The sequence below is a fragment of the Malania oleifera genome, chromosome 1 (genome assembly GCF_029873635.1).
Source record: "Malania oleifera isolate guangnan ecotype guangnan chromosome 1, ASM2987363v1, whole genome shotgun sequence".
In the NCBI taxonomy this organism is placed as follows: domain Eukaryota; kingdom Viridiplantae; phylum Streptophyta; class Magnoliopsida; order Santalales; family Ximeniaceae; genus Malania; species Malania oleifera.
The window spans coordinates 81,503,700-81,531,312 of NC_080417.1; the positions used below are offsets into that span (position 1 = coordinate 81,503,700).

At 36.1% G+C, this 27,613-nt stretch overlaps 1 protein-coding gene across 2 annotated transcripts; it reads left to right on the forward strand.

The window, feature by feature from the left end:
• Window positions 1-11,792: 11,792 nt before the first annotated feature.
• Window positions 11,793-25,764, forward strand: LOC131153833 (T-complex protein 1 subunit zeta 1). 2 transcript variants are annotated; one of them, XM_058106285.1, is made up of 16 exons: window positions 11,793-11,933; window positions 12,068-12,204; window positions 12,310-12,373; window positions 13,242-13,377; window positions 14,134-14,285; window positions 14,370-14,417; window positions 14,583-14,675; window positions 17,158-17,264; window positions 18,965-19,079; window positions 19,176-19,262; window positions 21,769-21,973; window positions 22,127-22,221; window positions 24,560-24,628; window positions 24,724-24,831; window positions 24,920-25,038; window positions 25,356-25,764. In XM_058106285.1, exons 2-16 carry the CDS (start codon window positions 12,071-12,073, stop codon window positions 25,429-25,431), a joined length of 1,608 nt encoding a protein of 535 aa, XP_057962268.1. In that variant the 5' UTR covers window positions 11,793-11,933; window positions 12,068-12,070; the 3' UTR covers window positions 25,432-25,764. The 2 variants fall into 2 exon arrangements, with proteins under 2 accessions (XP_057962268.1, XP_057962272.1); XM_058106289.1 differs by having other exon boundaries at window positions 12,071-12,204.
• Window positions 25,765-27,613: the final 1,849 nt, after the last annotated feature.

Sequence of the window (27,613 nt, forward strand, 5' to 3'; positions counted from 1 at the left end):
CTTCAAACTCTTGTGGTCAATGAAGATCTCAAATCTCCCACCATAAAGATAGTGCCTCCATATATTTAAAGCATACACCACTGCAGCTAATTCTAAGTCATGCATCGGGTAATTCTTTTCATGTAATTCTTTTCATACTCCTTAAGCTGCCGGGAAGCATAATCAATAACCCTCCTATGCTGCATCAACACGCATCCGAGTCCTCTCAATGATGTGTCACTATACATAACAAATTCATCCTCTTCTGACAGAATAGATAACACCGGTGCAGAGACAAGCCACTGCTTCAACTCCTACAATCTCTATTCACACTCGTTGGTCCATTCAAATTTCACTTTTCTCCTCTTGAGTCATGCCAGTGGACCTGATAATTTGGAAAAGTCATCCACAAAATGCCTGTAGTACCCTTCTAGACTTAGAAAACTTCTAACCTCCTGAACATTCCCTTGTCTCACTCAATTCACCACTGCTTCTATCTTACTAGGGTCTATTGATATGCCATCCCTAGAGATCACATGCCCTAGGAAAGTGACATGCCTTAGCCAAAATTCGTATTTCTTGAATTTAGCAAATAGTTTCTTTTCCCTCAATACCTACAATACCAACCTCAGATGTTCTTCGTGCTCCTCAAAACTCTTTGAGTAGACTAGTATATCATCAATAAATACCACAACAAACTATTCTGAGTACTGATGGAACACCTGATTCATTAGATCCATGAACACTGTGGGTGCATTAGTCAGACCAAACGACATTACCAAGAACTCACAGTGCTCATACCTGGTTTGGAAAGCTGTCTTCAAGATGTCCTTTGCTCTAACTTTTACTTGGTGATATCTCGATTGCAAGTCAATCTTCAAGTAGACCTGGGTCCCCTGGAGTTGATCAAATAAATCATCGATTTTGGGAAGAGGATATTTATTTCTAACTGTCACTTTGTTTATTTCTCTATAATTAATACACATCCTCATAGTCTCATCTTTCTTATATATATATATATATATATATATCTCCTTGTCAATCAACTAAATATCCAGAATAATTATCATACTCACATTTCTAAACTATAAACTATTTATCATTTACCTGGTTCCTGAGATAACACCTGCTAGGATCCTCAACCCATGCCTGCGGTGATTGGAAACCCAAACTCTAAAACCACAATACCCTAGTTTAATCATCCCAAACACCAGTATATCAACATCTAATACAAAATTTGAGTTCAGAAAAGCCTGATAACTATGAAAACCCTAAAATATCCTACTTACCCTGATTTTGGGATGGTGCCTAAACTCCTAAAACCAAAATTTTGCTCTGGCTAATTTGTAGAGAATCTCTCTAGGATCATCATGGTAGCTTCTGATCGTCGAACTAGGGAGAAATGAGGCCGGAATCTTACAAAGAGGATGAGAGGGCCGGATTTTTAGAGAGAGAAACAATAAGAAAACAATTCTTTCGCTGAAAATGCAATTTTCGACTATATATAGGTAATTGTCCAAATGGCTTCATCGACGAGCCACGTGTACTCGTTGACGAACCAAAGAAGGGAGTTCATTGACGAAGGTGATGAACTCGTCGATGAACCAAAGGGTCTAAAATCACTCTTCTCGGTATCTTTTCATCAACGAAACACTGAAGTTTGTCCATGATATGGGAGTTCATCGACAAAGCCAGGGCATTCGTTGACGAACCCTACTTTCTCCCTTTTTAATTTTCTTTTCTCTCTATTATTTATTTGCTATTATTTTTTGGGTCTCTACAAGGAAACCCATTTTCTCTAGCAAAAATCTGATTTTTGGCTATATATAGACTGCTGGCCAGGTGTTTTCGTTGATGAGACACATGTACTCGTCAATGAACCACAGAAGGGCGTTCATCGACGAAGATAATGGGTTCATTGATGAACCCTTAATGGCCTAAAATTCTCTACTCTTGGTATCTCCTCATCGACGAAACACGTGTACTCATCAACGAAACCAGGAAGGACGTTTGTTGACAAAGATAATGGGTTCGTCGACGAGTCCGTACTGCTGCCCCTTTTAAATTTCTTTCTCTTTCCTTTCCCTTTTCCCTTTTTTCCCTTATCATTTTCATTTATTAAATTTTCGGGTCTCTATAGGTGAGCAAAGGTGTTCTGACTGTGATGAAGGGGAAAAGAGTACCAAGGAATATCTATACACTGTTGGGTACTACGGTTGTAGGTGGAGCTACAGTCACAGAGTATGAGTCTGATAGTACCGTTTTGTGGCATATGCAGTTAAGGAATATGGGTGAGTGTGGAATGAAGGAACCTCACAAGAGAAATCTTTTGAAGGGAGTCAAATCATGTAAGTTGGATTTTTGCAAGTACTGTGTGCTTGAGAAGTAGAATAGGGTTCAGTTCATGGCAGTCATGCGCAAGATGGAGGGAATACTTGACTACATTCACTCAGATGTTTAGGGGTCAGTGAGAGTGGCATCACGAGAGGGATATGTGTATTTCGTGAGTTTCATCGATGATTACTCACTGAAGGTATGGGTGTTCATACGGCACAATTCAAAGACGTTTGCCAAGTTTAAATTTTGGTGAGTTGAGGTGGAAAACCAATTTGGAGAAAGATTAAATGCCTTAGGTCAGACAACGACATTGAGTACACAAACTCGAGTTTCAAAGAGTTTTACAAGCATAATGGCATAAGGAGATATTTTACAATATGTCAGACACCACAACAAAATGATATGGCAGAAAGGATGAATCGAACCCTAACTGAAAGGGCTCAGTATCTAAGGTTGAATGTAAGTCTCACTATGAATTTATGGGTCGATACGGTTAGTATGACTTGTTTCTTGGTAAACAAATCACCAAGGGCATCACAAGATGGGAAAGTTACTGAGGAGGTGTGGACAGGTAATAAGGTAGACTACTTCGAATTGAGAGTATTTAAGTGTCCAACCTATGTGCACATTCTTGGTGAGGAGAGATTAGAGCTTGAGACAAAGTCTAGATGGTGCATCTTTTTGGGATATTAGAAAGGTGTGAAAGGGTTCAAGTTGTGGGATCCGGTGGCAAACAAGGTGGTGATCAGTAAGGACATGATTTTCGATGAGAAATCCATATTACGACGTACTCAAGAAGAAAATATATGCTAGAAAATTGTAGCAACAATGAGCGTGTTGTGCAAGTGGAGTTGGAGACTCAAGGTAGAAATATAGGGAGTTCTAGATTAAAAGATCAGCAGGTGGAGTCAGAAACTTAAGGTAGAGATGACGATGTTCCAAACACAGGGAGTTCTAACTTGGATGACTAGCAACCGCATCGTAGTATAGTTGTAAACAAACCCAAACGCATCGTAAGGCCACCCCCCAGGTACAGATTTGACGATCTGGTGTTTTATGCACTTATCACCGACAATAAGGATCCTACTTCCTTTAAGGAGGCCGTGCACAACCAGTAGAAAGGTGGTTGGATGGGCGCTATAGTGGAGGAGATGGAATCATTTCATAAGAACCAGACACGGGACTTGGTGGAGCTTCTAACTGGGAAGAGGGCAATTGGATGCAAGTGGGTGTACAGGAAGAAAGAAGCAGTTTTAAAAAGGGAAAAAGAGAAGTTCAAGGATCGATTGGTAGCAAAGGGATACTCGTAAAGAAAGGGAGTTGATTATGATGAGATATTCTCCCTTGTGGTTAGGCACACTTCCATGAGGGTAGTGTTGGCATTGGTGGTGCAATACTACATGCACCTGAATCAGATCGACGTAAAGACGACATTCCTTCATGGTGACTTGGAGGAGTTGATTTACATGACACATCCAAAAGGTTTTGTCCAACTTGGACAAGAGCACTTGGTTTGTAAACTAAAAAAGTCATTTTACGAGCTGAAGCAGTCTCCAAGGCAGTGGTACAAACGGTTTGATGCCTATATGATCAGTATCGGCTACAAGAGGTGTGAGTACGATTGCTATGTTTATGTAAGGAGTCTTGAAGACGGTTCTCTCATATTTTTGTTACTTTATGTCGATGACATGTTGATTGCTGCGAAAGACATAACTAAAGTGAATTAGTTGAATACTTTGTTGGGTCAAGAGTTCGACATAAAATACGTGGGTGCAACCAAGAGGATTCTTGGCATGGAGATTCGCTATGATAGAGCTGTAGAGAGATTATGGTTATCTTAGAGTAGCTATATGGAGAAGGAGTTGGAGAGATTTAACATGGCTAGTGCTAAATCGGTGAGTACACCATTACCGAGTCATTTTAGGTTGTCTACCACCGAGTGCCCAAAGATGAACGATGAGGTTCATGACATGTCGAAGGTTACCTATGCCAGTGCAGTGGGGTGTCTGATGTATGCCATGGTATATACAAGGCTAGACCTGGAACATGCTATCAGCGTGATGAGCATTCGGGTCGACAACATTAGGGTGTAGTCAAGTGGATTCTTAGGTACTTGAGGGGTACAACCGGGTATGATATTTTGTTCAGTACACAATAGAGTGATCCATCAGTGGTAGGGAATGTGAATGCTGATTATGCAGGAGACTTAGATGACAGAAGGTCTACAACAGGGTACGTAGTCACCCTTGTGGGAGGACCTATTTGTTGTAGGTCTATGGTGCAGTCACTCGTTACTTTATCTACTACTGAATTGAAGTACATAGCAGTGATTAAAGTTGCCAAGGAAGAGTTGTGGCTTACGGGATTAGTCAAGGAGCTGGGTGTCCAACAAGGTAGAGTTTGGTTGTAGTATGATAGTTAGAGCATCATCTATTTGGCGTAAAATCAAATGTATCATGTGAGAACAAAGCACATTGGTGTACGATTTCATAAGATCAGGGAACTAATTGCTTTAGGTGAACTTATACTTGAGAAGGTTCACACATCTGACAATGCGACTGATATGTTGACAAAGTCTGTCACAACAGACAAGTTCAAGCATTCTTGGACTTGATCAACGTCTCCAGGTGCTAGATGGGAGGCGGTCCCAATCTATTGTCCCAGTTAGAGCAACGGGTTATGCTTTCATATTTCTCCTAAGTGGTGAATATTCACCAAAGTGGAGATTGTTGGAAATGTGGCTCATATTGAGCCGAACACATGCGCTGGGAAAGAATGGTGATGCAAAAAACAAGGAAGCTGGTTGTAGGAAGAAACCTTTGATTGTTTGACAAGGAAACACTTGATATAAGTATGAAAAATAGAAGTTTGGCACCAATCCTCTTGTTCTTGAGTTGTCATCATGATACATCGCATACATTCACTGTTTCATTTTCTTTTTCTTCTATGGATAATTCATCCTCACTAGCTACTTCTTTAGGAATGTAGGGTGTTCTTCCCCTGATTCTTCTCCTTCTTCCTTTCTTTCAATGGCTAGGTTCCTAGTGGGGCATTGCTTGGCAAAATGGCCCCTTTTGTGACACTTATAACACACATCACTTCCAGACATTTGTTTGGAAGACCCATTCGTAGGAGCTTTCCCTTTATCTAAAGGCTACTAGATTGTGGGATTGCTACCTCTTGAGGTAACTTGACCAGCGTTGGTAGGTCCAATCCTCACATAAAATGTGGCCTTTCTTTGGTTGGTGACATTGGAGGGGGTTCCAAATTTTTAACCCAATTGAGCTTTAATCATCTGCTCATAATCATGTGCCAAATTAAAAGCATGCTCAAGGGATTCAATGTGGTAGGGAAACAACTCTTTTCTAAGTTTAGGTTGCAGGCCAATCCGAAACCTAGAAATTTGTTGGCTAATGCTCTCTTCTACCCCACATATAATGGATAGCTTATCAAATTTACTCATGTACTCAGTCACCTTATCTAAGGCTATAGAGTTGATCCATGAGACGTTCCCTATAAGAAATTTGGACATATTTTTCTGTTAGTCTATCCTTCATCAAGTCCCAATGTTCTATGGGTCTATGATCTAGGCAAGCTTCTTGTCTTTTAACATTTACCCAATGAAACTTAGCTTGCCTGGTTAGTCTCATTTTTGAAAACCTCACTCAGTGTGGATCATGCATCTTATACCAGTCAAAATATGAGTCCATTTTAGCTAACCAATCCTGAAAAATCTTTGGATCCATTTGATCGTCAAAGGTAGGGGCTTCAATTTTTACTCTCTTCATGACATCCATTTATGGGTCATGATTGTCCCTATGAAAAGGTCTCCTTTGCTAGAATTCCTAGTCATCATAATCCTCTTCATTCTAATGTGGAATATAAGGGTTATGACGTTGAAATCTTCTTGGAGCATGAGGTCTTGGTGGAGGAGGAATGGGAGGCCTCTCTAGGGGTGGTGTCCTTTCTCTTGGAGTATTGTTTGTTTCCCTAGAGTGGTAGGAAGCAAGTTCATTTTCAATCTCACGGGGCTGTCCGGAATTTTCAAGAGGTTGGTCAGGAACTAAATTAGTTTCCAACCTTTCTATCCTAACAAGGGCATGAGTTAAGTCTTGAGTTAAGACTTGAACTTGGGCTTGGAGTTCATCTAGAAGGGTACACGGTCCATGTCAATCCTACAACCTTGATAACGGTTCCTAGCTCTAGTTGCCATTAAATCATAACCACAAAGGCAGCTACTCACAACAAAAATTTGGGAAGGTCAATTCAATCAAAGGAGAATGGGAGGTTTAAGGCTTCTACCTAACTAAACCTAGGCTCTACCCTAGGCTCTAACCTAGGCTCTTATACCAAGATGATTAAGGATGGGGTAGGGTGACCTAGTCCTATGGGTTTTCAACCCTCAACCAACACATACATAAGAAACACTTTAAATTAAGAATTCAATCAATCCAAACTTACACAAAATAAATCATGCTTCATCACACACGTCTAAGGATTTTAAAAAGATACGTAGTTTGATTCGAAATTCAATCTCAAAGGTTCTTTCACAAAGGAATCAAGTAATATACTATGAAGAGGTTATTCAATCATTCAAGAACATAAGTCAATGTTTTCACAATAATATTCCCACAATTGACAAGCAAATATGTGTAAAAATGTTGAAAATTTAAGGTTCTGGGTGTCTATAGTAGATTGGGGCTCAAGGTCAATCACTTGTGGATTTTAATTTCAGTTTTCTAGGCTGGCATGACAAGGTCATTTGACTAATCTAGTAGGGTCAGTCGACTAACTAAGATTTATGGGAAATACCGAGAGTTGAAATAGGGTAGTCGACTAATCTCTTTAAGGTCAGTCGCCTGACCTGCGACGAGGTTGAGATATCAAGCTAATTTTGAGGGATTTTGTTTAGCTGGGGCTTAAGGAACTTTAAACAAAGGTTGTTAAGTAATTCAAGGGTGGTTTAGGAACAATATTACCATTGGAAAACGCCAGATAACTTACCAATGCTCGTCACGAATCCGAATCATAACCAAGAAATCCTTGAAATCGTATTTGAGCAAGTGAAAGTGTTGCTGTGTATGAACTTGCGTGGGAGGATAAGAGATGGTGAAGAAGTGTTGGATAAGTATTGGTATCACACCAACTGATCTCCGACGAGAATGATGTAGCCTCACGCCACTCAATCACTCAGATCGGACAAAGCTTAGAGCTTCAACAAGACAAAGTCTTTCAATATTTTATTTCTCAAAACTCTGCTGTGTTTCAGCCGTTGCAATGGAAATATATAACTTAGAACAAAGAGACAAGATATTGACTCACTTGCACTCCCCATACAAGCATGGGAGACAACTCACTTAACTCCCACAACTTACAAAATAAATACACAGCAAATTACTAGACACAATAAATATGCTCACAACTTACAAAATGGCACATGCAAGCAAGCTATCTTCCAAGGCTGCTAAATAAATATAACAAAGTGAAAAGGGAGGCCTAGCCTAAGTGGGGCCTAGAGGAGCTGTGTGGGGCCCAACGAGTCCGTGTGGGGCCCATAAGGGTCTTGAGCTCGGAATATCAAAATTACTGGGTCTTCTTCATGCTGAAAAAAATCTTCAAGTACTTCCATAAGTTTTTGCAATAGTTAACAAACATTGTGGACATCCGGGGGCCATCCACGTGTCACCATGTCAGCGAAAGAAAGGGGCAATGGCCGCTGATCCCCATTAATGACGTCTAGATTGATGTTTCTATAACATTTCGTGACACTGAATGTATTATTAATAACATTTAGTTGATGCCACCAAAAAGCCATTTTCTTGTAGTGAGCCTTCCTATCTAGGATCAATGCCATTAGTCTTCATTTCCCTTTTAGAGTTTGCATTGAAAATTGAAGGGTGGGTGTTATTGGATTGAAGTGGTAGACTTGATCTAAAGCATACCATCTTCTTGATCTTGATTGAACATGGAACTCTTTCAACAACCTTGTTGTAGGTTCTTAGGACATTTTGAGTTAGTTTTGCTGATATATTATCTTGGCTACCTCCTTAGCTATCTCTTATCTAATAGCACCTTATTCTTATATAACAACTTAAAGGAAACTTGGATTAAGAATCTTTATAGAAAATTAACTTATAAGCCATTTAGGGAACTACATCAATATATAAAATACATAAAAAAAATATTTGAGTACTTTGAACATCCAACATGAAGTGTGTGGCTATGTTTTGGCATTAGTGATGGTGGCAGAGAAGGATTTCGAATGTGCCTCATATAGTTTTCATCATATTTCATTATCTTTGTTAGAAAAGGAATGGGGCTGATGTAGTGGGCCTAAACATCATCTCACTAGTCATCCATTCCATGACCTTTGGTCTCAAGATGAAAAAGAATATGGTTTTCTACCACTTAATTTAGTCCATGGTCTTTTGAAGAATGCTCCTACTTTTCCAAGTGCAAAAATAACCAACCTCTTTCCTTGGGTTGTTTCTTGAGGATAAATAGTTCTTGAAAATTGTTGGTGCTAAACCCAAATTGATTCTCTATGCAGAGCAACAAGTAAAACTCAAAAAGGTCTACTAGTCATTTGGTAGAGCTAGGGTCAATTTATAGTATTAAAGAACGCTTCCTATGAATGATGGGGGAAAGAGAAGTTCAAGGACTAGTACAAAAGCATCATTGTACAAATAGATTTTTGCCATGGAGATACAATATGTAATCTAGTGGAATGTAAAGAAAAATTGAAATAGTAAGAGCAATGATATTTTATTCAATAGCTGAGCCGTGAACGCTACGTACTTTAAAGAGGACTCAAACATGGGTATTTATACACGATTACATGACATAGGAGACAATAAATGATAAATTATAAATCTCATGATTTGAGATAAAATTTGAATTGTTGTCATGTATCATCTTTTTTGAATTAATAGGCTCTGATTTGTTGACATATATGATCCCTCAGAAAATTGACTTTGAATTTTTGACGCTCCTTAATCATTATTGTGATAATTTGCCTTAGATCTTCGTCATTTAAATTTGTAGTGAACAAATGTAACAATTGACGGTTTAATGAAACCATTGACAATTTGATGTAATCGTCAACGATTTGGTGTAATCGTCGACGATTTTATTTCGGAATTGCTTTCTGAGTGTGTCGAACTATGACGCATTGTTAATACCCTCCCGCAAACTTTGCCGGGGTTGGGGGCAAAGTTTATTGTGAAAAAAAAATAATGAAGAGTCACCTTTGAGGGTACATATATGTTTGGCTGTTGTTTTGCGATCTTCTTTCCGAAGGTAGTTGATTTGTTGATGACTGTTGCATCTATAATAGAGAAATGATGCTGATGAATCTGATCCATCCTCGAAGAAGACAGTCAGACTTCCGCCATGTTAAGATTTAGCATTGATATTTATGGATAATAAAATGGTGAAAAAAAAATATGGATAATACCAAAGCAGAGTTTTTTTTTTTTTTGATATAGTGTTCACAATGGCTATGTTATCATAAAGAAAAAAATTGAAAGACGAAGAACAATGATATTTTTATTCAAATAACTGAGTCGTGAACACTACATACTTTAGAGAGGACACAAACATGGGTATTTATATACGATTACATGACATAGAAGACAATAAATGATAAATTATGAATCCCATGATTTGAGATAAAATATGAATTGTTGCCATATATCTTTTTTTTTTTAATTAATAGGCTCTGATTTGTTGACATATATGATCCTCGGACAATTGACTTTGGATCTTTAATGCTCCTTAGTTTTTATTGTGATAATTTGCCTCGGATCTTCGTCATTTAAATTTGCAGCGAACAAATGTGATCGTCCACGGTTTGATGTAATCGTTGACAGTTTGGTGTAACCATCGACGGTTTTGTTTCAGAATTGTTTTCTGAGTGTGCCGAGTTGTGATGCTTTGTTAATAGAACGAATATAAGAGGTGGATAGTAAAGACAAAAGGAATACAATACGCCTAACGAGCTTAAGGTCATTTGGAATTAGGGAAGAAGTGTAAGTTTGGGTAGTTGGAATGTTAAACGAACAATTTAATTATAGAGAAGATCCTAGGCTTGCAAATGGGTGTTTTATATTGTGTTAGCAAAATGAGAAATGAGAGACAATTCAACCTTATAACCAAACACCTAATAGACCCTCCCTTCAAGGTATTGGTACACTGCCAATGTGTGAGGAAGACAGTTGGGCAGCAACAGGCTCAACGTCCCTATGCATATCAAAGGAAACTACGATAGAGAAAGAATTGAATTGCTCTTTAATTTGGAGTCATTGGGTAGGATCAACTTTATCTGATGTACGAGCAAAAAAAAAGTCAAAAGAAAGAAGTGAGAAATGAACAAAGTAGAAGAAGAAATAAGCAAAGAACTTGAAAATTGTTTACACGGCAAAAGCAATTAATCAATTAAGGTGAACACTGGATCGAAAAGGAAGGAGGAAAGTTGTAGAGGAGCTTCAATAGCCTCGGAGAAATATTGGAAGAAGAAAGTGAAAAATCAATCATTAATCTGTGCCACTTAAACATGATACCGTTTAACAATTGAGATTAAATGAATATGAATGAATGAATGATTGATGCTCTCTCAATCACAACAACTTATTGAGGGACAATATCAAAGGACAACACATGGGGCATGCTCGTTGAAGACATTTGAGATGCAAAAAGGTGTAATAAATGCAAATGACAATTGTGCTCTTCAATCATCAACTTTTTAATAGGAGAATTGGAGAACCTAAGGTCAATCAAGGTTGCGATGGTCAACTTGTCAAAGAAGAAACACGAGTTGGACATTACTAGTATACCCCCGCAACTAAAGCTAATAGCCGCAATTATTACAAGAGCTAAGATTTGCAATATCAATATGCTAATCATGCTAAAATATAATTTACATAATAAGCTTAACAAATTGTTACATTTAAAAGAAAATATTATGCAACATGTCATTGAGTTTTAAAAAATTAGCTTTGAAGGTTTTATCCTCAATAGGGACTTGGTAAGTGAATCACTTGGGCCTAAGCTCTGAGTTTACTAAAATAGTAAGAACAAGCATTCGAAACTTTTAATTTAAATCGCGTCAATATGAGTAAAATTTAATAATTTTTTTGTTAAGATTTTATACAAATTCACACAAATTTAATTTGTGAGTAGAAATATTTAAAAACATGAAATTTAAAATTAAAATTAAAGTTTATATAAATTTTTTAAAAATTAATATTATTATATTTTGTAATTAACTTTGCAAAAATTCAAGAATTCAAACTCTCACACAACTCCCAATCCCAAATATCGGTAACCTCACCTCATTTGTTTTATTTACATTTGGGCTTCATCATTCGAGGGCCCGCAGTGCCACCGTGAAAACCGAAAACGGCGGCGTTTTCGAGATGGAAAAATTGCGCTTCCTTGTATGGAACGACAACGTTTTAACTGGATCGAACAAAATGGAAACCTTCGAACCTTCTATATCATCACACTACAGCCTTCAGGGCGGTCTCTTCCCCCCAACTCGATTCAGAGCGTCGCCGTCCGCTGCAAGAGCTCTCTCTCTCTCTCACCCCAACCTATCCGTTCCATTTTTCCTACAGGTAATAATGATTGCGAAATGGTAAACATGACAATTCATTTTTCAGGGTTGCCGCTTTTATATGTAGCATAGATAATGATGTTTTTGCATTGATATTTATTGCGGTTTGGCGAACGAATGTGCGGTGTTGAGTAGAAGATGTCGCTGCGAGTGCTTAACCCTAATGCTGAAGTGCTCAACAAATCAGCGGCCCTGCACATGAACATCAATGCTGCTAAGGGCTTGCAGGATGTGCTCAAGACTAACCTCGGTCCCAAAGGCACTATTAAAATGTAAGGTTTTTATAATTTTTTATGTTTTAAATTTTATTTGTGATTTTTTCTCGGTTGAATTTAGTTGTTTTCCTCCATTTTCTCTGATTTTCTCTCATTTTCTAGGCTTGTTGGTGGAGCTGGTGACATTAAGCTTACTAAGGATGGGAATACGCTCTTGAAGGAAATGGTTGGAGCACTTTCCTTCTATTTTAAAACCCTAATTGTTTTTGGTAACTTGTTTTTGTTCCGTAATTCACTCAAGTTTATTAGGAGGAATGCTGGTGCTAAGGCTTTGTTTGGTGTTTGGGAATTTTTAAACTTTTTGATGAAACACTAAAATATGGATTATCATTCTCAAACTTCAAAAAATTATGAAAGTTGGCAATGGTACTTTTCTTGGGTCTATTTGACTTGGTGGAAAATTGTTCAATGTTTTTGTCAACTGAACCTACCCTATCCCGACCACAAACAACAAAAAAGCCTTGGCCAAATGAATCCTGTTATACCAAAAGAAAATCCTTGTTTCTTACTGGAAATCCTATTCCTTTTCATGTTTCTTTAAGCTGAAAATAGTTCTTGGAATTTTTTTGTCTCATTTTAGGCAGTAATAAAGTACAATTACAGTGAGATACATCCTTCTTGTTGTGGTTTTATGAGTGCTTCCTGGGTTTAGTGTTTAGGGTTTTAAGATTTTTTGTTTCTAACCCAAGAAAAAAAAAGTTTAATCATTTTTCAGTTTGATGCATAACCACCAAATTACTGTGGCTTATGTGGAAAGAGCATATGGATAGTTGCTGTGGGATGTAGCTGGGTATTAGGTAGACTGGAAGCACATGCATTGGGTGAATTTAGGGCAACCAGTTTATGTTTGATTTGATTACCTGGTTTTAGTATTGCTTGTGTAATTTAATAATTGTAAGCTTTAAAGAAATTTACACAATGGAGATAAGAATGCCATATAACAAAACCATTTCAACTCAACATTATTGTGCATATCTTATTCCTTATAAACGTTTTGAGTGTTTCATTAGTCAATATTTCTATGATGGTTGCAGCAAATCCAAAACCCTACCGCGATTATGATTGCAAGGACCGCTGTTGCCCAAGATGATATAAGTGGTGATGGTACAACATCCACTGTCCTCTTTATTGGTGAGCTTATGAAACAGTCAGAGCGCTACATTGATGAAGGTTTGTAAATTCTTTCTCACTGTAATTTTTCCGTGCATTTTTTGTATGTTTTTACCTCCAAAGACCTTTTTAATTAAAGAATGACTATGGTTATCCTTACTATGTTTGTTTGTGTATTTTGTCATTTTTATGTAATTTTGTTTCAATATAAACACAGAACAACAATTTTTGAAAAGGTATGGTTGCTGATTGCAGAGTTGAAGATGCGAAACAGTTTATGTTAAAGACGCTTTTGTCATGTGTTATGCAAGGGTCCCAGAGGACTCAATGATAGTCACTGAGGCATAGACTATTAGCGCCATGTGCTTGTATACATGCATGTAAAATATCTCAAGAGGGCAAAGTGAACATTGTAGAGACGTAGACTTCTAGCACCATGTTTTGGTATGCATGATGTGAAAAGCTTTGGTCTTTGCTCATGGGATCCCTATATGACACCACAATAAAAGATTCTTTAACATATCCTGCTTTATCTTTGCAATTGGCAACCTTACCTTCCAAAATTGCCTATTCCTGCTCCAGAAGATGGTGAAAAGTGGATCACCATTCTGGCTCAAACACATCATTTGGTAGCATGGCCCTGTCTAATTGAGATTTTAACAAATGATAGCATACCTGCATATGTTGTGGTTTAGCACATGCCTACGTAAAATAACCATTGCTTAAATATCCATGGTAGCCATTCATTGATGCTATGTGAGAACAATAAATGTGTGACTTGATGGCTATGAAACATGAGAACATTACATGTTTCAGGGATGCATCCACGTGTTCTGGTTGATGGTTTTGAGATTGCAAAAAGAGCTACTCTCCAATTTCTTGAAAAATTTAAGACTCCTGTAGTGATGGGTGACACGCCTGATAAAGAGATTTTGAAAATGGTGGCAAGAACTACATTAAGAACTAAGGTACTGTTAATAAATTTTGCTCCTTTTTAATATATTGTACATGTTTTTATGTGTTATTTAATTCTTTTTTGTCTGTTTCTACAGTTATATGAAGCATTGGCAGATCAATTGACTGACATAGTTGTTGATGCAGTGAGTTTGTTTAGTGTCAAACTTTTTTCTTTGCTTTTTTTTTTTCTCTTTTTTAAGTTTTGTCTACAACAGTTTTGTTTCATTTGGCTAACTTGCATGTGGTTTACTATTTCTGGTAGGCCTATTTGCATTTTGTATGTTTTAATTCTGGGTGGGATGTGACAGGTGCTCTGCATTCGCAAGCCTGAGGAAGCCATTGATTTATTTATGGTGGAAATTATGCACATGCGCCATAAGTTTGATGTGGATACACGATTGGTTTGTTGATCTGCAAGCCGAATGATCTTTTAATTCATTGATATAATCTATAATTAATTGAAGTCTTCCTGATTTATAAGGTTTATCGTAGCTTAGAATGTTCCCTGTTGGTGAAGTTTATTGTAGTTTAGCAACAAAGATCATATTTTGACAAGAAGGATATTTTTTATTGCTTGGTAATATTTTCTTGTGCTGATATTGTTATGATCATTAGTGCATTATAGTTTAGTTGATCTGAGGAATTTGAAGCTTGGTTCATCCAAGTACCACTTCTGTTGCTTCTATATTTCTGAAGTCTTCCTCTCTCTGGATTAAACATGTTTAACTAGACTTCATCATCCATAACTTACAGCATACATCCCTCCTTACCCCGAAACAAAATCAACCTGTTGTCAACCCTGTTAGATATATATTTGCTATATATATATTTTGCGGCCCTAGCTTTTTTGGGGGAGGGGGGAGGGTTTTAGAACAATCATTTTCCTTTTAAAGGAATCATAGGATGAAACTTGCAATTTTTTGGATATTGTATTATCTTTCCCCAAGCTGGGGGTTAGTGATGGATGCTAATTGTGATCTTTATTATTTTAAAATGTGGGTTAAGGTGGTGCAATTACTGTTTTCCTGCACTAAAAATTGTGGTTTATAGATTGGGAGCTTTTAAAGAGGTGTTTTTCTTCTGAAGGCAGGTCCGCGGGTGTATGGATGATGTGCAAAAAATGCTAAGTATGGAGATTAGTTAAGGTTGTTGAATAGTCAAATTTTGATAACTTATTCTATGTTTGGTTTGTGCAATGTCTATTCCTAGGAATAGATTAGTTATAATAGGTTAGTTAAAATTAATTATACAAAAAATTATATTGATACCATAAAACAATTAACAATTTGAAGCTTTTTATGAGTGCATAACAAGGAATAGGCAAGGAATAACTATTCCCAAATTTCAGCATAGGAATGTCTATTCCTTTCTCATTACACGTTGGATGGAATAATATGGAAAACATATATGGAATAGTTATTACCTACATTCTCTAAACTTTCACTAAATTCCATCTTATTCCAAGGAATAGCTATTCTGCGAACCAAATAGGCCGAATGTATTACCAAAGATAGAGTATCATCAGAATGAGCACCTGCCAAAGTGAAAGAAAAAGAAGATATAAAAATAAAATTGATGCTATATTAACATTTTACTGGGCCAGGATTAAGTCGATAATACCGAGCCGAGAAAATTTTGATGAAAATAATGGCTTAAAAGAGGAATTTGATGTGGTCTACTTTGTTTAGATTTTGCACTTTTATGTCTTGGATGCTGGGTATTATTTGGTGGTATATGTCTGCCATGGGCAGGTTACTGTGGCATTGTGGCGCTTATTAGTGTGTTACCCAAGAAAGTTCTATATTTTCCTTCTTAATATTTTCTCTTATTTATAGCAGTTAAAAGAGTAGAATCTTAAAACAAAGGCCAACAAAAAAATTACGAACAGTTTGTGAATGGCTGTCTGTTGATTAACCTTATGATTTCCTAAAAGTGGGAGCAACAACAAATATTGACCATATTTAGATTTGTTACTGCAGTTGGCTTATGCATGCATGCACGCACATGCACATGCACATGCACATTAAGGTTACTCTCACTCTTGGAAAAATCTAATCCTCCTAACAACTTTCTTCCATCTGACCAAATATTCTCTCATGCTGTTGAAACTAAAAACAGTTGTCATAAAAAGCATAAACTTGGAAAAAATGCCAAAAAATTCGAACAGCTTTGCAATTGGCAGATCCTAAACCATTTGATTCCTTTTAAATATTTGAAAGGGACAATGCTTATCAGCTACATTTAAATATGCTACCATAGTCATCTTAAACAGTCTTTTGTCCCAACTATTTGGGGTTAGCTACCTGATATGCTCCAATCTCCATTCATTATTTCATTGCTTTGTTTGCATAAAGATTCAAAATTTCGGAATAAAACATATGACGATGTCTCTGATGCCCTCATGCATATTGTCAGTTTTTAGCAATGATTAGTGATATTTGTAAACTGAAAATTATTTTTGCTTTTATTCACCTGAGGTAAATTTAGAGTTTTACCATGAGTTGGCTCATTGTAGTTTTATGTTGTGGAAAGCACATCCAAATGTGGGTTCAGGGTACATCTTGTTTTGAGTAATGATCATTTTGTATTATTTCTTTTCTGGTGTTTTAATTTTGTTACTGGCATTCTTAGTCGCATATAGTAACAGCTATAGCAGCTGCATGTTTGTGGACTGTTATTTCTGGTTTTTCAAATGCTATATTAGTATTATTTTCTTTTTTTTTTATTGATTAAATATTAAAATCTTATCTTCTTATTCAATTTCATGGTTAGAATTGAAAAAATTGTTAGCATTCTGCGGTAGCATGAGCCCAAAGTAGCGTATGATTTGCATATAGTTTCTTTTCTCTTTGTTCCTAATGTTATGCTCTTCTTGTTTTTAAGATTGAGGGTCTTGTCCTTGATCATGGCTCTAGACATCCTGATATGAAGCGACGAGCTGAGAATTGTTACATCTTGACGTGCAATGCGTCATTGGAGTATGAGAAAAGGTAAATATTGAATAACATGTATCTGCTAGGAAAAAAAAAAAAAAAAAAGGAAAAAAGTGAAGTGTATATTGTGCATCATGGCTGTATATTCTAAAAAATTTCTTGTTGAAATTCTAGAATTTTTACTTAACAATATTTAAGTTTTCGAATTTTCCTTTTTCTTGTATAGAGATTTAAATTTTGATATATTTTAGAAATATCTTGTCACATTGTTATTATTACTAACAACATAAGCTATTTATCTTTTGAGAAGATTAATGGAGAAGTTCGGGGAAAAGAAGAGAAACTTGCATATGATTTTTATTGACCTATGCTAGAGCACCTAGGGAAGTTTTTGGTGGGTTTGAGAAAAGAAGGGTGTCTATAGGTGATATATTGAGGTTATTAAGAATAGGTATGATAGAGTAGCAACTAGTATAAGGACATAGGAGGGGAATCTAGAGAATTTTCAATCACAACAGATGTAAATCAAAGTTCTACTTTAAGACTGTATCTTTTTGCTTTAGTGATTGGTAACTCCCTAGGAATATCTAAAACAAGATCCCCTCGTGTATGTTGTTTGCAGGTGATATTGTCTTGATTAATGAAAATAGGAGTGGAGTGGAATCTAAGCTAGAACTTTGGATAACTGCTTTAGAGTCTAAAGATTTTAGGATAAGTAGGAATAAGACAAAATATATGAAATGTAATTTTAGTAACATAAGGAGGAGTATTGGAGAGAAGATTAAACTTGATAATCAAGAAATTAATAGCACTATTAGATTTCAATATCTTAGATCTATTATGCAAGTGGAAGGGGAAATTGAAGAGGATGTGATACATAGAGTTAAAGCAAGTTGGGTAAAATGGAGGAGTGCATCAGGCATGTTGTGTGATCATAGGATACTCTTAAAATTAAAAGGAAAGTTCTATCGGATGGCTATAAGGCCAGCTATGCTTTACGGATTCTAATGTTGGCAACTAAGATACAACATGTAAAAAAAGGTAAAAAACTTCTGAAATGCAAATTTAAAGGTGGATGTGTGGTATAACATAAAAGATAAATTAAGGAACGAACATATATGTAATAAACTAAGCATTGCACCAGTCGAAAGCAAGATAAGAAAGGGGCAGTTTAGATGGTTTGGGCATATGAATGCAGACCTAGTAGCACACCTGTGAGGAGTGGGTTAGTTATTGTTTTTGGTATTAAAAAGGGTAGGGGTAGAGCTAAAATAATTTGGAATCAGGTAGTGAGGAAAGATTCAATAGCTCTTAAGGTAGAGGAGAAAAATGCTCTTGATTGGGCAAGTTGGTGGGAAGAGATTCATATAGTCGGCCCCACCTACTTGTTCTACTTGTTTGCAGCTTCTGACTTCCCAAAATTTCTGTGCAGGGAACTTTAGATTTTGTTTACTTTTTGTTTTGTAAATGATTTCCTTTTTGTACATGGTTTTGGAACCCCTAGTTGCAGGTTAATACAGTTTCTACTTACAAAAAAATAAAAATAAAAAAGGATCCGTTTTTTAACTTTGTACTATTTGGATACATATTTTTATGAACATTTCAATGCACTTTTCAAAGGCAATAAGTTGAAATGATGTCTTTTTATTTAATATATCAAATTTGATGAAAATTGAAACTGATGTTGAATCTATCGTGCTACATTTTATTGGACTATTTGTTTATGGACCTCATGAAACTAACGTTTTATCTCTCAGTGAAATAAATGCAGGATTTTTCTACTCAAATGCTGAGCAAAGAGAGGCAATGGTTGCTGCTGAAAGGCGTCAGGTTGATGAAAGAGTGAAAAAGATCATTGAGCTGAAGAACAAGGTAGGATTTAAAACATACTATTTGTGTCTCATTCATGGTAGGAGTGTAATTTATATGTGATATCTTACAAGATCACTTACTCTTGGCAATATGCAGGTTTGTTCAGGTAACGATAAGAACTTTGTTGTCATAAATCAGAAGGGAATAGATCCGCCATCTTTAGACCTGCTTGCAAGGGCAGGGGTGAGTCATTGACCTTTCATGATTGCTTCCTTATTACTTTGTATAAATTTGTTTGATGAGTATAGTTTAATGTCGAGTAGCAGATAAATAGATTTTGTCTGTAATGAGTGCATTTAAACCACCTGTTATCTTCTTAAATAAAAAGGGTGAATACAGAAGAAGACGGGATAAATACTTTGAATTTTGATACCAAGTTACCAACTTTCTGTGAGATGCCGAATGTTTGATTAGTAAATCATAGTTTGACTTGAGTAATCATGATTGCTTTAGTGATGATTGTTGTTAAAAGTACGATTCCGCTATTGACAATTCTTATAACATTCAGGATTCACTGTTTGAGTGCTGGTTCTAATTTTTTTTGGATAAGAGAAAATATAAATAGAGAAAGGTGTAAAAGAGGAGAACATGATGTTCTCCAAAGAAACAAAAGAAAATATGTAAACTGAAATTAAATGGACCCCTTTGCAGTCAGGCAGCAATATCCCCAAGTAAAACCCAAGAGAATGAGCTCAAAAAGAGGCCAGAAACACAACTTTATCCCAAAACAAACTAGAGAAGTTTTGCGGTTCTCATATTCCTCTTGATTGAAAGTGTCCACATAGCAGCCAAAACTGCACATCTCCAAAAAACCCTACCCTTTCCGGATTTTCCAAAAGCCTTAAAACTCAAATGTAGGAAGTCCCTGTATCTGCAGAGCCACCCAGGCTTCGTTGAAACCCGATAAGATATTGCACCAAAGATAGTTAGCCACCGAGCTATGAAGGAAGAGGTGTGCATTACTGCATTTGCTTTGCTGGACTCATTACACTTGGCGAACATATCAGGATTCAGTGCCTTATAGGGTCTTCTGCACTGTAGTAGGCTGTGCATGTTAAGCCTATTGAGGCACAATTCAGATGAATGTACTGATCTAAAAAAGAGACTTTAGCCTTCCAAACTTCTAGAGGCTAATTCCACTTGTTTCCATGGTATCATGTACTCCTGGTCTTTCCCCAATAAAATTACATGATTAGCAACCATATTAATTTCTTAAAATTTATGTTCTGCACTTAAGTGGGATTTGTAAACCCGTGATCATTTATAGATGCACACATTGTTATGCCAAAAAGAAAATGATAATTTGACAAATTTTATTCTGCTTTGTCAAAATTGTATGATTCTCTATTGGAATTGTACAATTCAATTCACCAGCCTACAGATTTGACTCTCTAGTAGATGAATTAAAGTAAGCAAGAATTGGCTGATCATGGAGGGAATGGAGTTCGATTGGATGGAGCTAAAAGTAAATCAACTAAAGTTCAATAGGAATTAGCAATGCTTCAAAGTTCTATTGATTATGAAGGGTTTCAAAAGGGGTTTTCCTAATTAGGGTTTCTATTGGTTTTTAATTTGCTTTTATTTATGTTTTCTAGTTTTTTTTCCTTTTTGGTTTTGAGGATCTCTTGTCCTTCTCTAGCTTTTAAATTTCTCTATTTCTTAATTTATTTCGTTTGCATTAACAAATTTAAAGAATTTACCACAAATCCTATGATTTTCAATCAGGATCTTAGGATTCACAATTCTGCAAACTGCCAGTTGGCACATATCCAACACATCCAATTAGTTCTCAGTTAAAGCCAACTATATAAAAACTGAAAAGTTCAACATTCTATATATAGAAGTCCTCAAAACCACAGCCTATAGAAATAAAGTGAAAATTTCTTAAATATTTATCTGTCTTTTGAATTGTTTTAAGAATTTAGTAGAAGTGCTTGGACATGAGGATTTTAATATTACAGATTATAACTGTCCATGCATACAGGGATATTTATATATGCATATTTAGCTACATGGTCACTCTCATTAATATATGTAATTTTTTAATGAACATCTGTTGTATTTTTACATATATATATACGTGTAACTTTCTGCTGATTATTATGACTTTTGCTAAGTCTTGCAATATGATTTGGTTCTTGATTCACAATTTGATTCTTGATTTGATGATTATGTTCTGCTGCGCAATAAGATAAGGGAAAGGATATGACTATTCCAGATTATAAGCTCATCTGAGGACTTGAAGTAAATTTCGTTTATGCTATTTCCTCTTAAATTGGAAGCAAAATTTTGTGGCAGAACAATAAGAGCAAAGGGGAAGTTGGTCCCTCCCTATTGGGATAAAAAAATAAACTTATACATTAGGAGATTGGAATTTAATTTCAGTTTTATATAATGGGATGAGAAAAAAGGGGGAAAGGAGTTGTTTTTATGTCTGCAACTGTAACCTATATTTCCCTGTTGGTTTTGTTCAATCCGCCGACTGCTAAATGCAATGCCATTCATATCTATAGTGATGCATTGACCTCATCTCATGAAAGAATGGTCTAACAATGAAAGGGCACAAAAGAATCTGTTTCACTAATGTGCTACTACTGCAGCTCTAACCATTCTTGTTTGTTTTCAGATAATTAGTCATATATGTGGGTTTATGTTGCTTGCAAATTAATGATTTAAATGGTTTTTGTAGATTATTGCCCTTCGAAGAGCAAAGAGGAGAAACATGGAGCGATTGGTTTTGGCTTGTGGGGGGGAGGCTGTTAATTCAGTGGATGATTTAATGCCTGAGTGCCTTGGTTGGGCGGGTTTGGTCTATGAGCATATTCTTGGGGAGGAGAAGTACACCTTTGTGGAAAATGTGAAGAATCCTCTTTCTTGTACAATTTTAATAAAAGGTGCTCAAATAAAAAATTGTGGCTTTTTAGGCCCACTAAGTGGCTGGAGCAATTTTCATTGCGATTACTGCTTGTATTATATGTGTCATTCTATTGCTTTTGGGAAAAATCCAGTTATTATCCAATACTTTGTGCAATGTTTTTGTGTTGCAGGACCAAATGACCATACCATTGCACAGATAAAGGATGCTGTTCGTGATGGCCTAAGAGCAGTCAAAAATACAATCGAAGATGAAGCTGTTGTTTTAGTGAGTTCTACTACATGCAGTTTGTTTGTTTTTTTTTTTTTTTGTTTTCTTTTGCAATTTTTTTTTTTTTTCTGTTTGCCTATGCTTCAAGATTATGATTGTCTTCCAAGTTGACTAAAACCTTTGGTTGGTCTCTAAACTTTTTAAAATATCCTACCTTGGTCACTGACAAGTCACTGCCAAAGAAAGCTTTCCAATAGAGTGATTTTACCTAATTCATTATTCTAATTGTAATTAAAGCCAACTACCTCAATATACTTTAAGTAGGCATCACATGCTACAAGCCTAAGATGTGATGCTTATGTGGCCTATTTTTGATGAGTTGACATCTTATTATGATGATTTGGCAGCTGTATGTTATTCTTTTTCTTTTTCTCAAAATTGACACACGTGGAAGGGAGCTAGACATATCCTGTAACCTTAGCAACTAGCTCTACTATGGTTGCTGATGGCAGAAGCTCTCTCTTCTTCTCAGATCATGAACTTTGTTGTGTTCTCTTGCCTTGCTCATTTTGTGTAATAAGCTAGAAAATTAAGAAATGAGAAATTAGAAAAATAATGATGAAACATCGATGTGAAAAAAATAGTGATTAGTCATCAGGAACTCTGTCAATTGTGAATCAACCAGCTATGAATCTAACTAATTTGTGATTCTAAGTGAAATTAGTGCTACAATTATAAAAATTAAGAGCAAATTGAATATTCCTTCTGACATTTGTCTTGCTTTCAAAAATTATTGTATTGGTTGCAATGTGAATGTCACCCAATCATTGAATTAAAATTAATCATGTTTTATATACAATTAAATATTTTAATAAATTCAGCGATCAATTGAGGGTTTTAACTATTCAAATTGATTTATGATTGGCACTGTTTATGTGCAGTCTTTGGGGCAGCTTTGTGAATTATTTTAGCAAACGGATGTGAATCATGCATGCATAGTTTATAGGTGTAGTTTTATAAATATTCATGCCAATTTTCCTGATAACCCATTGTGCTTTTTAGAAGCGTATAGAGAGAGAATCTAAACACCCAAGATGCTGCTCTTGGCATTTATGACAAATAGTGAACAAACTATTATTTGTTTGTGTAAAACTGACCTAGGGTGGAATCAAGTTACTTGATAGTTGAAGAATATGTAAGACTGGTAAAGCAATTGAGATAGGTTGGAACGGCAACGTAACATTTGAAGTCTTAAAAATTATAATCTGATGAAGTAATGTTTGGATAATGAAATTGGTTCTAATGAAACATACCGGGGTAAATTTCATGAATAGTCACTGAACTTTAGTAGTAGTTTCAAATTAGTCACTCAACTTTAGATGTTGCTTCAATGTCATCCAATGTGCAATGATAGTCTCTGTTACTGACATTATGCTATCCTGGCATCCTGTCAGCACCTCTATCACAATGATTTTGATGAATTTTCCTGCCTTTTTATGGCTGCAAGGATGGACAGGTATGACTGATTTGGGATGCTAGGAAAGAATTCAGTTACAAGAGACAACTTGCGCAGTGGATGAAATTGAAACCATGTGCACAGTTCAGTGTCTAATATGTTGCAAATTTAATTTAAATGACCCATTTGAAACTACTACCGATGCTTAGTGGTCATTCATGAAATTTACCCAAACTTGCATGGTACAACATTTGCATTGTATGGCATAATTGTGGATTTATATACATGCTAATTCTACTTTTTAAGTTGGCTACTTAACATGGCTAACCATACTTTGATCCCCTTACCAAGATTTATTCAATAAGGTTACTAGGAAGCTGATTGGGGATTTATCCATATTGCCATGGGACAATGGATTGTGTATGATCTGACAAGAGATGTTATGAGTGGAATTTGAGGATTTTTTGACTGCCAAATTCTTAACTTATTGCTTTGTAAGTTTCATGCATGCACTAGGTTATGTTGATAATTCAAGATTGAGGGGTTTCTAGAATGAGTAGTACATGTAGTGATTGTGATGGATGTACCTTATTTTCTCCTTGTTTATCAATGGTCATTGAAGACATGTTGCTTCATTCTTTGACCAGCAGATCCCCAACCACTATCCTTCCCAAACAGATTGTTTTGAGGAATGGAGCATGGAAGGCAACACAAAACTCACTACTAATTGTTGAAGTTCTGTACTTCAGTTGTTTTTAGTATTTTTTTTTTTTTTTGTATGGCCGATGATTTAATAGTTGAGCCTTAAGCGATACTGTTAAGAGTATTACACGAAACTCCCTATTTTACTCGGAATGGGATGCTTCTTCTGTGTTTTAGCTTTTTTTTTTATATTATTTTTTGGTGATAAATGTTATGATATACTTGGTTTTTGTTCAGGGAGCGGGGGCTTTTGAGATAGCAGCAAGACAGTACTTAATTAATGAAGTGAAGAAAACTGTTCAAGGGGTAAAAAGAAAATTGCATCCACATCTCTCCTCCTAAGAAAACTTAAATCCTTGCTTATTTTTCCAATTATTGAGTTTTTAAAAAACTTGGGACAGCGTGCGCAACTTGGCATTGAAGCTTTTGGTGATGCCCTTCTCATGGTGCCAAAGACACTTGCTGAGAACTCTGGGCTTGACACTCAAGATGTCATCATTGCTCTTAAGGTATCTTTTTTTGACATTTTTTTATCCATTTTTAATTTAAAGGTAAAAAATTCTATCTAATATCAATCATGCCATGGGGATTATTCAGGGAGAGCATGACAGGGGGAATGTTGTTGGATTAAACCAGCACACAGGCGAGCCCATTGACCCCCAAATGGAGGGTATCTTTGATAACTACTCTGTCAAGTGCCAAATCATTAACTCCGGGTATGTATTTTAGTGTTTGCTTGAATCTTGGTTTTCCTTTTATTGAGGCTGGCCTATATTACTGTCGGAAACTTTATCAAGGGAAGATATCAAATAATGCAGCTTGACAATGTTTTTCTCCCCTATGTTTTAGGGAAATTGAATTGGCTTACTCATTTTTCGTTCATCTTTTGTATGTTAGTCACTTAAAATAATGCGTAATGGTACTATATCATGATGGGCACGCGTATCTCATCAAGCATTGTAGGTTGGGGTTTGGGCGAGGTGGGATCGGAATTTTTGTTTTGCTAAATTGTCATCGGAATTATGCATTGCAGGCCTGTTATAGCATCTCAGTTACTGCTGGTAGATGAAGTGATTCGTGCTGGGCATAACATGCAGAAGCCAAGTTAGCGATGTGTGGTTTTCCTGTTAATTGGAAGCTTTCTTGTTTTGGTGTGGTGTGGACAATTAGGAAGCTTTCTAAGCTGGTGAGCATGAAGAGAGGTTGTTGTGGTAAGAAAATATGAGATTTGTTAAATGGGGCGGGCATCTCAGTATTTTTGTTAGCTATGATTTGTTGGCAGTGTCGTATAATTGTAATTTGACCGGAGTTTTAACATTTATCATCAGGTTTAGTTCAATGACCTAATATTGTTATATGCATAGTGCTGGATTTTTGGGACAAGATTTGCAAGGCCGGCCTGCCATTATTATTATTAAAAATAAAATCTGCTTTGGTAGTTTTGTTTGGTAGCAGGAAAAATCCTAGTCTGTCACTAGGTTGTATTTGATTCCTTTGTCACGCTTTACGTATTCAACTAGAGCCCCACGCGCAAGGCAGCCATTGATTTCTCAATAGTAAAGATGAATCCGCCGCTGACTTTGATATTATTTTTCCCTTTTTTCTTTTTTGGTCTATTGAAAGTCTTGTTGGTTTGGAAGATGGCCTCTTTCCCTCTCTGCACCCACTCAGTGAATCTATACTTGGAATGGAATGTGAAGGATTAAATTTATTTTTATTTTATTTTATCTGTTTGTCAAATAAATCATTAATGTTTAATTTTTATAACTTTGATGGAAAGTGCATAGGTTTTTTACTTCTTAAAATTTTGGTGTCATTAAAGCCTCATTTAGAATTTAGAAAAACATTAGATACAAAAATATACAAGATTTTTAAATTTTCATGTTTGATTATCAAGGAAGGTGAGAAAATAAAAGAAAATGTTAAATTGTTAAATAAATATTTAATTCTACACATTATTAGTATTTAATTTCTTTTAACTTTTAAATAAATTAATTTTTATTATTTTTAATAGCATTTGATAGAAAAAATTATAGTGAAATTCAAAAAACAAAAATTCCATAAACATGATTCTTAATCTAAACGGGCCCTAAAAGGAAAGCAAGGAGCCCAGCACAAATCAACTTGCAAAACAACAAAAATCAATATAGATCTTGAGCCCGTAAAAAGATATTCACCCTTCCAAAAGCTCTGGGAATTAGTTGTGCTGCTCGAGAGGTTTGACAGTAGAATTAGGTCTCACCCATCCCTAAATAGCTACTTAGTTGAAGAGCAGTTACAGTCTGAGAGGTTCGACAAATTTTTCTTGCTATTTCCAGGGAAAAAACTGCTTTGACAATCTCCATTATATTGTGTTCGCATAAAAGAAGTAACACTAATGAAATCACCCTACTCCATGTCGTTAATACATCCCTATCAATGTCAAATTTCGCCTCAAACTTCTCTCTTCTAATTTTTCTTTTTTAAAAAAAAAAAAAAATTTAAGACGGGTAAGTGTTCTAATTCCAGTATGGTGGTCGTCTAAAAATCCAATGTTTCAAAAACTATTGCCCTTCCCCTAAAAAATCTAAGAGAGACATGGTAATTGGACTCTTAAGTTGATTCCCAAACAAGGTATTGGGCTGGAAAAGGATTGAATTTCCATTCCCGACTATGAGGGCCGCGTGATGCCCTATCCATATCCAAGCCCCTGCTGCTCCATACGCATTCTTCATGATCCACCCACTCTCCAGTAGCCCATACCTAATGCTGATCTTCCATAACCTTCAACTGTGATTGCTGAATCATTTTCCAATGGCCTTGCTGAAGTCAAGGAGATTTAATGCTCAAAGCCCCCAAATCTAGAGGATAACATTTCAAACCACCTTTTTTTGGATCACCCATCTCTAGAGTATACTTTTTGGATCTCTTCAACAAGCTTCTTCGCCTTTTATTCACAAATTAGCCAAAGTTCATCTTCATTAGAAAATGCATAATGACCTGCCAAACTTATATTAATCTCATTTAATGCATATGCCCTTTTCTCACAAAGCAATTGCTGAGCAAATCTAATGCAATGTAGTTTGTTGCATGAAAAATAAAAGGAGATGGCACCATGGTTCTCGTAAAATGTAATTTCAAAATGAGGCCTGTTTAGGGAAACAATTGTCCCTAGAAGATACACGGCTCGTCTTTCCATGGGAACACTACTCGTCTCCTCGTGGAATGTATGACAATTGGAGGTGGGTTCAGAAGAGAACCCACAGAGGGCTTGAACTAGCATTGGATATGACCCCTCAAAACTTGTGGCTT